This window comes from Coregonus clupeaformis, chromosome 25 (assembly GCF_020615455.1).
Source record: "Coregonus clupeaformis isolate EN_2021a chromosome 25, ASM2061545v1, whole genome shotgun sequence".
NCBI classification, from domain to species: Eukaryota; Metazoa; Chordata; class Actinopteri; order Salmoniformes; family Salmonidae; genus Coregonus; species Coregonus clupeaformis.
In genome coordinates this window covers 30,568,312-30,581,412 of record NC_059216.1, presented here as the reverse complement: position 1 = coordinate 30,581,412, position 13,101 = coordinate 30,568,312, and the positions used below count along the sequence as shown (strand labels likewise).

The window sequence follows — 13,101 nt, the reverse complement described above, 5'->3', positions numbered from 1 at the left end:
GAAAGGCCGCTCAGCAAGGAAGAAGCCACTGCTCCAAAACCGCCATAAAAAAGCCAGACTACGGTTTGCAACTGCACATGGGGACAAAAATCTTACTTTTTGGAGAAATGTCCTCTGGTCTGATGAAACAAAAATAGAACTGTTTTGGCCATAATGACCATCATTATGTTTGGAGGAAAAAGGGGGATTCTTGCAAGCCGAAGAACACCATCCCAACCGTGAAGCACGGGGGTGGCAGCATCATGCTGTGGGGGTGCTTTGCTGCAGGAGGGACTGGTGCACTTCACAAAATAGATGGCATCATGAGGAAGGAAAATTATGTGGATATATTGAAGCAACATCTCAAGACATCAGTCAGGAAGTTCAAGCTTGGTCGCAAATGGGTCTTCCAAATGGACAATGACCCCAAGCATACTTACAAAGTTGTGGCAAAATGGCTTAAGGACAACAAAGTCAAGGTATTGGCGTGGCCATCACAAAGCCCTGACCTCAATCCTATAGAACTGAAAATGTGTGTGCGAGCAAGGAGGCCTACAAACCTGACTCAGTTACTCCAGCTCTGTCAGGAGGAATGGGCCAAAATTCACCCAACTTATTGTGGGAAGCTTGTGGAAGGCTACCCGAAACGTTTGACCCCAAGTTAAACTATTTAAAGGCAATACTACAAAATACTAATTGAGTGTATGTAAACTTCTGACCCACTGGGAATGTGATGAAATAAATAAAAGCTGAAGTAAAACATTCTCTCTACTATTATTCAGACATTTCACATACTTAAAATAAAGTGGTGATCCTAACTGACCTAAGACAGGGAATTTTTACTAGGATTGAATGTCAGGAATTGTGAAACAGAGTTTAAATGTATTTAGCTAAGGTCTATGTAAACTTCTGACTTCAACTGTAGTTCTGAACCGGTTCAAACCAATAAAGTAATGGTTTATGAAGTTCCTTTTTAAACCACATTTAGCTCGACACTAAATTACTTCACCAATCACTGCGAGTAGAGCAGCTTGTTATGCAGTGGGCAAAAGCTATAGTTGTTTACATGCTTGTATAGGGCGTGTGATGCAACTGAAATTTTTTAGGTGGGGAGAGAGAGAGAGAGGGTGGAGGGAGGAGGCTTGCTATGAAGCGCAGGGCATCTTATTGTTATGACATGTATTATCTGAATTAGCCCCATAGAATTATACCTACGGAGGACCGGCTTCTATTAAGGAACTTTTAATGTCTTCAGAGTTGGTTTAATGTTGGACCAAAACTAGCTAGCTAACAAGCTTGTGTGTGCAGAGCTGCAATATATCACCATTTTGGGCAACCCGGTTTTCTACACCAGGTTCAAACAGTTGAAAATATAATATTTTTGGTTATGGAAAATATATTTCACAGCGGTTTAGATTCTCTACACTATACTTGCTTGTTTTGTCATAAACTGGAATTAGAATTTTAGCAACCGGGAAATGGCGGGATGATTTCTACATAGTACACCTGTCTTACTATTTTGTAGTTAATAAATCTTATGTGAAACGTGATGACTATAGTATCCTTAACTAGCATTGAAAAAGTTAATCCATTGTTCTTTAATTAAAAATCTCTCCTTAATTTCTGAATCACGTTTGTAACGTCAGTAGTAGGCTAGTAGACTATGCTTCGGGAGGGGCAGGTAGCCTACGCACGCACACACAGTGGCAAAGATTTTCCACTGGCAGGCAGACTGGAATAAGAGTGAGGGCTTTGCATAGGCGCTTTGTTGCATTTTTATGTGCGACTGGGAAAAAAATCCCCGGAATGTAAAATAATGTTATTAACCGGTTCCCATGCTTTTTAAATAAGTTATTTTCCGGAATAGTATAGATCACTTTCGTTCCTGGTATTGATTCTGTTCCTCTAAAAAGTATTTTTTGTTTCTGTTCCCTGAACTGGTTCCAACCCCTGCTTTGTAGTATACCCTAGTGATGCGTGGGTTGACTCATAAACCTCAGTCCCCGCGGTTATATCTGCGGGGTGGGCGGGTTTACGGTCATGAAATATTGTGTGGATGAAGGGCAGGCGGGTTGAATAAAGAGAAAATAATGCAGTTCATATCTATTGTGCAGTTTATCTATAGGCTACATTGAGGTTTTTCTTTTGTTTTCATCTGGCATTGGTGCCTAAGCTTTAGGGCCTAACTGTACGGGCAGCAAATACATGCCAATCTCCAAATGCTTTTGGGCACTTGGGCAGAAAAAGTTAACGTTGATCCACTGAGGCAAAAAGGGAAGGAACTACAGCGCATTTTCGATATTTGCGGGTCTGGTGCGGGCCTCAGATTTATCGATCACATAGTCGGGCGGTTGCGGACGGTTTATTAATTGTGGGTGGGTGTGGGTGAACAAACAGTTGACCCTTGCATCACTAGTATACCCCTCTGATTTGTCTGTCCTCACTTCTGCAGGTTCCAGACTACTTCGACATTATCAAAAGGCCCATAGCTCTGAGCACTATCAGAGAAAAGGTCAACAACTGTGAATATAAAACAGCCAGTAAGTTGATGTTTTACTTTTACCTAAACCAACACAAAAGCTTGAACCATCTCCTTGTTTACTGTATATTGGATTGCATTTTTTTTTTATCAACCTGCAAAACAAGTTGTTTTATGCTGTCATGGTTCTGCACACCAGCAGATTTTAAATGATTTCTGATAGATAATATTTTTCCCCCTCCTATCTCACAGCGGAGTACATTGAGGACGTGGAGCTCATGTTCGCCAACTGTTTACAATACAACCCTCGGCACACGAATGAAGCTAAAGCAGGAGCAAGGCTCAAAGCCTTCTTCAACTCAGAAGTCTCTAATCTGGGGCTGGCAGACTGGACCACTCCTCCACAGAAGCGGTCCCGGATGTAAAGCTGTCTGACTGAAACTACTGGGTCGTATTCATTAGTGCACACCGTTGCAAGCGTTTTGCGACAAAAACAAGAGTTTGTTATTGGACACTTTTTCACCTTTTATTTTATCAGGGAGTCATGCTGAGACCAATGTTTATTTTACAGATGAGCCCTGAATTACAGAAAATACATACATCAATATAAATACAAAATGCAAGTAGAAAGAAAAACATGGTCATAATTCAGGTAGTCCCTCCGTTTCGCTCTGTTTTCTTCCATTTGGTTTCTATTGAATATGACAATGCATTGTAAAGTTTGAAGTCTGAACATTCCCAAACCGTTTTGAAATTGTAAATATCATACCCTCAAAATAAGGCAGGAACAACTATATCGCTGTGAAAGTATTTGCACTGAAATTTGAAAACAAGTCCTTTCTATTCTATTCACTCAGGGTAAACAAATTGTGGTGTGAAACGAGGTTTTAACAGTGCATTTATATTTTGTATCTTGGCAGCATTTCTAGACTACTATTTTTGTGCACATACTTTTTTTTTTATGTGACTACTTTAGTTGATTTGGGTGAATAAAGTATTGAGACCTAATATGAACAGTTTAATTTTAGCATTTCACAATACTGAAAATATTTTACATCAACTGTTTCAGGTTCCCTTCTTTCAGTGAAACACTACACTGGAACCCAATATCATTTATTATTATTTCATATTTCCCTTATTTTCTATCATTCATTGGTTATTTATTTAGTTTTGAATGCAATAACTATTTATAATATTTCTATAGAACATGTTTTTGTGAAGAATTATTTGCGTAGTTTTGAGTTCAGTCTTTAGAAACTGTTTGGGATAGGGTTTAAATACTGAGTGTTGTCCCCCTAACTGTCAACTCTGCTTTGTATTTGCTATGGTGTACATTTTTCTATATATAAAAATACATTGACTTTGTTTAATATTTCTTGGTCATCTCTCCCTTTTTGTTGCCAATGTCTTCTAAATAATTGTGAAGTGTCTTAATGTTTTTAGGATAGGTGTACATTTTTTGTAGGGTTAGAAAAATAACTTGTAACGCTGCCTGCCTGGGTTAGCCAGAGTTGAGTGGAAGTCCGCAAGTCCTTGCTTAGCTTCATTGTCATCAGTATGTCACAGGACAAATTCCTCCTATCCCATTCCTGATCCCGCCCGCCTGAAGTCCAGTGGCTCATACTCGCTCGCCCCTTACCACCACCTTCTCGCTTGCTCTGTCCAACAGACCCGGTCGTTCAAACATTACCATATCTATTTACCCCAAAAGATTTAACCACATAATAGCAAATCGCACAGGACCGACGATCGGACAACATGGTAAGATGCTTTACTTTTATAGCTAGACGTTTGGTAGTTTCTAGTTCAGTGCAGATGTAACTTTTTGTAACTTTGTTGCACTGGGCTGTATTCGAGAAACGTTGCTTGCATACCAATGTTTGATTGCTGGTTACAGTTGAGTTGGACATTCCATAGTGGTTAGCTGTAGCTACGATGTTTGTTTCATGTTAAATAATATACCGTGATTTAATTTCTAAAATCTGTTCCAGGTTAGGATTGCTACAGGGCCTGCAGCCTAAGGCGGCCATTTTAACCTAATTATAGCGCAGTCCTCTATCTAACGGTAATTGCTCTACTGCCAGTTAGCTAAACTTTCAGATCATGAAGCCAAGTTGGCTTGCTAGCTAACGTTAATACCATTCCTGCTGGCAATCTCGTTTTCTACACTATATGCTACTGTACCTAGCTGGTTATAGATGATAAACAAAATGATTGGGACTAGATTCCTTGAAATGGTCTTGCAGGTCTCCTGTCCTGTTTGATTGCACTCGAGTCAGGCTAATAATGCGCCCATGCGGATTTCCACGCTTGTGTTCCCATACTAGCTAGTTTACTGCAGTGGGCCTTGACACATGCAAATGTTGCTAGACATGCAAAAGGTTACTGGACACAGTGCTAGCTAGTTTCTGGTCTCATTCACTGACAAAGTTGCTAGTGTAGTGGTCAGCGAGTCTCGTGCACTTTTGTGATAAGAGGGTTGTTAGCCAGTAACGTTACACCACAGTGTTGGAATGTCCTATTGCCACGGATTGGTTTTCTGGTCGGATTGTCATCTTCAATAGAGATGGAACACTTTGGGCAGCTGACATAGCCTATGTGGCATGCAAAATGACTCAGCAGGTGTGCTGGTAGGTAGTGTCAGAGTGGAAGTGTTGATTCATTGTAAATGAGTGGCAAAGGAAAGGAAGGCTATGATCAATGCTGCAGTCACTTGTTATTCTGTCTGCGTGACTCGTATTGGTAGCTAATGCTATAGCTACATACTATGTGTAAAGGTTTGTTTTTCTAATACCTTCTCATAGAGACCTCAGGTAAAGCATTTCCTATCCCAATGCTCTTTAGCTATGGGTCTAGATTCAATGTCCACATAATAAAGAGGACATGATAATACCTGCAGTGTCTTAGCAGCATTGTGCCCTGTGTTTACTAGCTATTGAACAGGGTACAACCATATTGAAGGCTGCCATGTCATTCCCCCCCCCCTTTCCGCAGGCCTCTGGTGTCACTGTCAACGATGAAGTCATCAAGGTCTTCAATGACATGAAAGTGAGGAAGTCATCCTCTACCGAAGATGTCAAAAAGCGTAAAAAGGCTGTGCTGTTTTGCCTTAGTGATGACAAGAAGAAGATCGTTGTAGAGGAGGGCAAGTGGATTCTGGTTGGTGACATTGGGGAGTCGGTGGACGACCCATACGCCTGCTTCGTAAAGCTTCTACCTCTCAACGACTGCAGATACGGCTTATACGATGCCACATACGAAACAAAAGAATCCAAGAAAGAAGACCTGGTATTTATATTTTGGTACGTTTGAGTATTGTAAGCTATGGAGGACCATAGCTTGGTGGTCCCAGGTATAAAACAGTTTGAGAAACACTGTCTTCGACTTTGGGTAAAATAGCTGCTGCTTTCATTTGTTTGGTATGGATTACTATGGAGAAGGACGTTATTAGTCTTATTAAACTGTTTCCCTCCTTATTCCAGGGCACCTGAGGGTGCTCCCTTGAAAAGCAAGATGATCTACGCTAGCTCTAAAGATGCAATTAAAAAGAAGTTCACAGGTGAGTGACAATTGTTATATCAAACTGCTATTCCTGTATGTTTGACCTGATATTGTATGATCTTGTTGTTCAGTCATTTGTTCAGGTGAATTTGCATACTTCTCGACAACTATCTTGTTAAAACTATTTTGTCTTTTTTACTGACATAAGTTATTTTCTTTCCCTATGTTCTATAAAAGTTTCATGACATTAGGCTTTAGCTATTGAAGTTATTCAAAACCATTCAATTTGAACCCCATAGAAAGTTTAGAAAATGTGTGGTGTCAAACAAAATTCCCCCAGACACCACTGCAATTATTGAAAGGGCCTTGTTAGTATTCAACACAACAGTATAAAATAGATGAAAATCAGCTCTATACATCCCTTTTTTTCAGGTATCAAACACGAATGGCAAGTCAACGGATTAGACGACATCCAGGACCGCGCCACTCTGGCAGACAAGTTGGGAGGCAACGTGGTGGTATCACTCGAAGGGTTACCATTGTAAACTGAGAATAATACGTGCCATCTGGATTCCAGACGCTTTCACCTTAGCAGCTGTGTCTATATCATTTGATCCTAAAGGAATAGCTTTAGGCTTTTTTTTTTTTCAGTTTTGATTTTTTTTTCACATGAAGGAGATCTCATTAACATATGCAAACGCGTACAAGTTATTTTGCCAGCTGACTTCTTCAAAAAGATCCTGGTATTTTTTATTTTTTTCCTTCAAGGAATGTTCACACATCAGGTGTTTTGCCAAACAAATATGTACAGCAGCACCACACTACCTGAGATTAATAACACTCCCACAACAAAAAGTTTAGCACTGTTTTTGCATTCTTTGCCACCTAAACAGTGATGACTAGATGCTCAGTAGCGTAGGAAAATGTGAACGCTTTCTATAATGCCTTGACAGTCATATTCACTGCCCAGGTTACAGCTAAAAGCAAGTATTTTGGACTAATGAGGTTTTTCATATGACTGACTTATTTATTTGAACTGTTCTATCGTATCCAATATGTTATTCGACATGGCAAAACACGTAATAAGACTATGCATATACAAAGCACTTTTTTGTTTATAAACTACAAGTTGAGAAAAAAGTTTAGAATAACTATAAAGAATATCTGTATTTATGTCAACTAGAGATGTTACCTCAGTTTTCATTCCTGTTATGCATATGGGCAAGAACATATGAGTATTTGACTGTTCAATTGCCGCCTTACTTTCATTTGAATGTACAGTACACCACCGTAAAAAGGAGGGGTGGTGGTTGCAGTTTTTTTTAAACGCTAAACAAAATAATTCAAACGTATCAGTAAAGATGGCAATATATGTGCATTTGGAGCATTAAGTGGAACATTGTTTTTGAGATCGGCCGAGGAGGTTGCCACTTTGCAATAAAATCTTGTGGCAGATAATAGAAAGAAGTGTTGTTTGTCTGAGTGTATCTGTTCATCAGGAGGGCTGGGAAGCCATAAAGAGATGCATTAATGATCTCCTCTAACAGGAAATAGAAAGATCTGGTCTATATGCTATGTTTTGCTATGTTGCCTTGGTTAATGTTTTTTTCCATTAAAGCGGGTGCAGTGAGTAAGTGATAATCTTCTGGGCTCTGTTCAGAAGGGCAGCTACAACTTAACGGAACATTCTGGTATAAATATATTGTGTAGAATAGATGGTGTTCTATGTTGTGTAGAATAGGGAATAATTTCAGCTCTATACATTGTATTTTGAAACTCCAAATGGAAATATGGTGGTTTCCCTGATGCTTTTTATATCTGTCTACACTGTTTTGAGTGAAGCCAAGCTAGTAAGGCTATTTCTGTTATAGTACAGCAAATCAATAATGACTGATCTCCGATCATACTGTATGTCATTGTGAATTGGAGAACTGTCAACTTATGTATTTTAAACATTTATAGATTAACTCATACACTTTCAACCTTAACTTAGAGAACTGCAGCTTCCCAAATTAATCTAAGCACCTTTTTGTACTCTCCATCTAAGTTTCAATGAACAGCCAGGCCGGTCTGGCCCTTCATTTGAACAGGGCCAAGTGTTTCTAGGAAAGAGCGAGTGGTGCGTCTTCTACTGCAACTGGGCTGGGGGCCAGGCCTGCTGCCTTCTCCCTGTAGAGAATTTGATCTGCAGGCAGTGAGCAATCCTCTGCTGGTCAGAGCTATTTATGGCCAACACATGCTTTTGTGTCTTGTCATCGTTGTCCACAAATGGCAAAACTGGACAAGCTTCCAATGCGCAACGAAAGGGAAGCCCTGGTAGAGGAGGAGAGCAGCAAGTTAGAGTACACACGCCCGCCGCTCGCTACCAAGAATGCTTTTCACACTCAAGGAACAGAATAGGAGAGGAGAGAAGGGAATGGAAAAAACACATAGAAGAAAGTCCTTAGTGTATTATTATAAGATGTTGTAAACCCCTGCTTATGGGGAGTATCTAACGCAACAGATGGCCCAGTCCTGTGACAGCTGAAATATATGGTGTAGGTTGGCCTTGGTGTCACACCGAATAGACTTCGAACAAGCTCTGATTGTATCTCTGGACTGACTACACTACAACTTAGTGAGCAACGAGTATTACCCATTGGTGTCCCCAGTGTCTGGAACATTGTCTGCTAGTCATGGTTCGGTAACCTAGTGGTTAAGAGCGTTGGGCCAGTAACCGAAAGGCCGCTGCCTAGGTCGAAAATCTGGTGATATGCCCTTGAGCAAGGCAATCCTAATTGCTTCTGTAAATCGCTCTGGATAAGAGCGTCTGCTAAATGACTAAACATTTTAAAATGATATGAAACTGGCCTCAAGGATACTGCTGTATAACTTATCTTATACAGGCAAGTCACACAAACATGTCTATGGTGTAAAAGGTACTTTTGTCCTCCGAAGAGGATGGGCCAATAATACAATAAAAATGTATGAGGGTATTATCAGACAAGGTCAATACATGTTATTCATTTTACTTTGTGACTTTTTGTTGAACTTTCAACTTCTACACACTGCCACATAAAGTGCATCCTGTAGCCTGGTGGAACCAGCCCTGTATCCTATGCTCAGGAATATCATTTATGTTGGTCTTAACTAGTCTAAAAATCATTTTAAATAGTCTAATCAATATATCCAATACATTAGTCAATTAACTATTTTCCTCTTCATTGGCAAATTCTATTAATGTTTCCCTTCTGTGTCTCCATATGAAATATATTGTGTTGAATTTAGAATGTGGTCTTTTTATCAGAGCAATTCACGTAGACACCTACAGTACATGGAAGCCCATATACCTTCATGCACATGTTAAACAAAGTGCCTGTCATTCATGTCAACTCAGAATATGTCTCTGGACAAGTAAGATGAAAATGAACAAGTGACCAGTCCTTGCTCTCAACAAGATGAGCACAGCCAGCCAGCGCATGTAGCTTGACATTGAGTTATGATCATATGTTACAGTCATACACATCATTATAGTCAAATAATTATGTAATGATGAAAGGGCCTACAGTAGCTAGGTGTGTAGATCAAATCAAAGTTTATTTGTCACCTGCAAAGGATACAGCAGGTGTAAACAGTACAGTGAAATGCTTACTTGCAAGCTCTCCTCAACAGTGCAGTACATGTATACAAATCTAAATGACAAATATCAAAGTCAAAATATTAACAAGTAATAAAAAGTAGTAATAATAGCAATATAAAACTAGTTGTGGAGATTAAACGTATGTATCGTTATGAAGGAATAATTGGTGTTGTCACAGTTCTGCACCATGTCAAAACATATTTCTCAATTTTAAATGGCAAAATAAAACAAGCCATTTTGATGCTGTGATTAAGTTACACTTGAATTGATGTGATTCATTACATTGTGGGTGTATTGTATAATTTCATCACATCACAGAATGTTAAAGGGCCAATCAGCAGTTGAAACAATAACAAAGTGTTGTCCCCGCCACTGTTTCAGTAAAAAGCTGAGGGATGAGGCGGGAGAAATGTAATCACTCCCACATTCATAGACAGAGCTGTGGATGCAAGGACTAACCATCCATGATCTACAAATGATAGTTTTAACAAAATTTTAAAGGCTAAACAGTGTTTGTTTACATTTACTTTGTTTACAAACATTGGAGTAAATCAAGCTCATATTTTGGACTCTGATGGGGTACGACAGTTAAATTAAGCTCATGAGGCATTTAGAAGTTATTTTCTTTAAGAATCAATGGATGTAGAAACTGCTGATTGCCCCTTTAATATAACGAATCTTAAAAATATTACTTTCAAGGTAAGAAAACTAAAATATTTGTGTAGTTTATTACATTTTAATAACATGGCATCACCAATCCATAGTTTGCACATAGACTGTTAATCAAGGATTATTATCATTGTGTGAGTTTAGTGCCATCTAGTGGTCGTTACATAAAGCCTGGCATGTATACATATTTCAAACCAATTATAAACAGCACACAGAACAAAGTTCATACCACAGCAATAGTTCCAAGACAATGAGTATTTGTATTTATTAAGGATTCCCATTACTCATCCTGGAGTCCAAACAAATTAAGGTGAAAATAAAACAACATAACATTATTACACCATACAACATTTATAATACCACCATACATACGTGTGTAGAGTGTGTGTGCTGGCATGTGTGTGTGCGTATGCATATACCTGTGTGTGTGTGTGTCTCCTCACAGTCTGCATTATTCCATAAGGTGTAGTTTTATCCATTTTTAAAATCAGAATTTACTGCTTGAGTTCTGTGTAGTACTCTGCGTTTTCCAGAGTCCGTTCTGGACATGGGGACTGTGAATTGACCCCTGGTGGCATGTCTTGTGGGTTATGCATGAGTGTCTGAGCTGTGTGCTAGTTGTTTGAACAGACAGCTCAGTGCTTTTAGCATGTCAATACCTAGTAGTGGTGATGCAGTCAATCTCTCCTCTACGTTGAGCCAGGAGAGATTGACATGCATGTCATTGATGTTAGCGCTCCGTGTACATTTAAGGGCCAGCCATGCTGCTCTGTTCTGGGCCAACTGTAATCTATTTGCCTATGTCCTTCTTTGTGCCGCTTGACCATACGACTGGGCAGTAGTCCAGGTGACATAAAACTAGGGCTTGTAGGACTTGTTTTGTTGATAGCAATGTGAAGAAACCAGAGCAGCACTTTATTACAGACAGACCTCTCCCCATCTTAGCTACCGTTGCATCAATGTTTTGACCATGACAATTTACAATCCAGGGTTACTGCAAGCAGTTTAGTCACCTCAACTTGCTCAATTTCCACATTATTCATTACAAGATTTAGATGAGCTTTAGGGTTTCGTGAATGATTTGTCCCAAACAATGCTTTTAGTTTTTGAAATACTTAGGAGTAGCTTATTACTTGCTACCCATTCTAAAACTGACTGCAGCTCTTTAAGTGTTGCAGTGATTTCACTTGCTGTGGTAGTGGACGTGTATAATATTGAGCCAATCATCAGTCATTTGTGCAAGTGCCGCACATGTTGAGTGCCCTTCCCTGTAAGCGTGATGAAAGTCAGTTGATAATTTGTTTACTGTGAAATAGCATTGTATCTGATCAAACACCATTTTCCCCCAAAGTTTACTAAGGGTTGGTAGCAGGCTGATTGGTCAGCTGTTTGAGTCAGTAAAGGGTGCTTTGCTATTCTTGGGTAGCGGAATGACTTTTTCTACCCTACAGGCCTGAGGTCACACACTTTCCTGTAGGCTTAGATTGAAGAGATGGCAAATAGGAGTGGCAATATAGTCTGCTATCATCCTCAGTAATTTCATTATCTCAACAAGCTTCACCTGGAATGCTTTTCCAACAGTCTTGAAGGAGTTTCCACATATGCTGAGCACTTGTTGGCTGCCTTTCCTTCACTCTACGGTCCAACTCATCCCAAACCATCTCAATTTGGTTGAGATCGGGGGATTGTGGAGGCCAGGTCATCTGATGCAGCACTCCATCACTCTCCTTCTTGCTAAAATAGCCCTTACACAGCCTGGAGGTGTGTTGGGTCATTGTCCTGTTGAAAAACAAATTATAGTCCCACTAAGCACAAACCAGATGGGATGGCATATCGCTGCAGAATGCTGTGGTAGCCATGCTGGTTAAGTGTGCCTTGAATTCTAAATAAATCCTCCATGCTTTACGGTGGTAAATACACATGCGGAGATCATCCGTTCACCCACACCGCGTCTCACAAAGACACAGCGGTTGGAACCAAAAATCTCAAATTTGGACTCCAGCCCAAAGGACAAATTTCCACCGGTCTAATGTCCATTGCTCGTGTTCCTTTTCACAAGCAAGTATCTTCTTATTATTGGCGTCCTTTAATAGTGGTTTCTTTGCAGCAATTTGACCACGAAGGCCTGATTCACACAGTCTCCTCTGAACAGTTGATGTTGAGATGTGTCTGTTACTTGAACTCTGTGAAGCATTTATTTGGGCTGCAATTACTGAGGCTGGTAACTCTAATGAACTTATCCTCTGCAGCAGAGGTAACTCTGGGTCTTCCATTCATTTACATTTTACATTTTAGTCATTTAGCAGACGCTCTTATCCAGTTAGTGAGTGCATAAATAAAAAAAATAAAATAAAAATTATACTGGAATCGAACCCACAACCCTGGCATTACAAATGCCATGCTCTACCAACTGAGCTACATCCCTGCCGGCCATTCCCTCCCCTACCCTGGACGACGCTGGGCCAATTGTGCGCCGCCCCATGGGTCTGTGGCGGTCCTCATGAGAGCCAGTTTCATCATAGCGCTTGATGGTTTTTGCGACTGCACTTGAAGAAACTTTCAAAGTTCTTGAAACTTTCCGGATTGACTGACCTTCATGACTTAGGGTAATGATGGACTGTCATTTCTGTTTGCTTATTTGAGCTGTTCTTGCCATAATATGGACTTGGTCTTTTACCAAATAGGGCTATCTTCTGTATACCCCCCCTACCATGTCACAACACAACTGCTTGGCTCAAACGCATTAAGAAGGAAAGGAATTCCACAAATTAACTTTTAACAAGGCACACCTGTTAATTTAAATGCATTCCAGGTGACTACCTCATGAAGCTGCTTGAGAGAATGCCAAGAGTGT

At 40.0% G+C, this 13,101-nt stretch overlaps 2 protein-coding genes across 6 annotated transcripts in view; both read left to right on the top strand.

The window, feature by feature from the left end:
• The window catches only part of LOC121539519 (bromodomain adjacent to zinc finger domain protein 1A), a 59,288-nt gene extending 56,244 nt beyond the window's left edge, over positions 1–3,044 (top strand). For all 5 annotated transcript variants that reach the window (XM_041848076.2, XM_041848077.2, XM_041848073.2 and 2 more), the window contains 2 exons: positions 2,432–2,519; positions 2,711–3,044. In XM_041848076.2, the coding sequence (XP_041704010.1) occupies positions 2,432–2,519; positions 2,711–2,883 (261 nt within the window). In that variant the 3' untranslated portion in view covers positions 2,884–3,044. The remainder of the gene's footprint in view (positions 1–2,431; positions 2,520–2,710) is intronic.
• A 990-nt stretch (positions 3,045–4,034) lies between these two features.
• LOC121539518 (cofilin-2) lies at positions 4,035–7,426 on the top strand. The gene is made up of 4 exons (XM_041848072.2): positions 4,035–4,219; positions 5,453–5,760; positions 5,941–6,017; positions 6,392–7,426. The coding sequence occupies exons 1-4, from the start codon at positions 4,217–4,219 to the stop codon at positions 6,502–6,504; spliced, it is 501 nt and encodes a 166-aa protein (XP_041704006.1). The 5' UTR covers positions 4,035–4,216; the 3' UTR covers positions 6,505–7,426.
• The last annotated feature ends 5,675 nt before the right edge of the window (positions 7,427–13,101 follow it).

Coding starts and splice junctions, on each gene's coding strand:
- LOC121539518 (XM_041848072.2), top strand. Junction 5,761..5,940: donor GACCTGGTATTTATATTTTG/GTACGTTTGAGT, acceptor TCCTTATTCCAG/GGCACCTGAGGGTGCTCCCT. Junction 6,018..6,391: donor AATTAAAAAGAAGTTCACAG/GTGAGTGACAAT, acceptor CCTTTTTTTCAG/GTATCAAACACGAATGGCAA.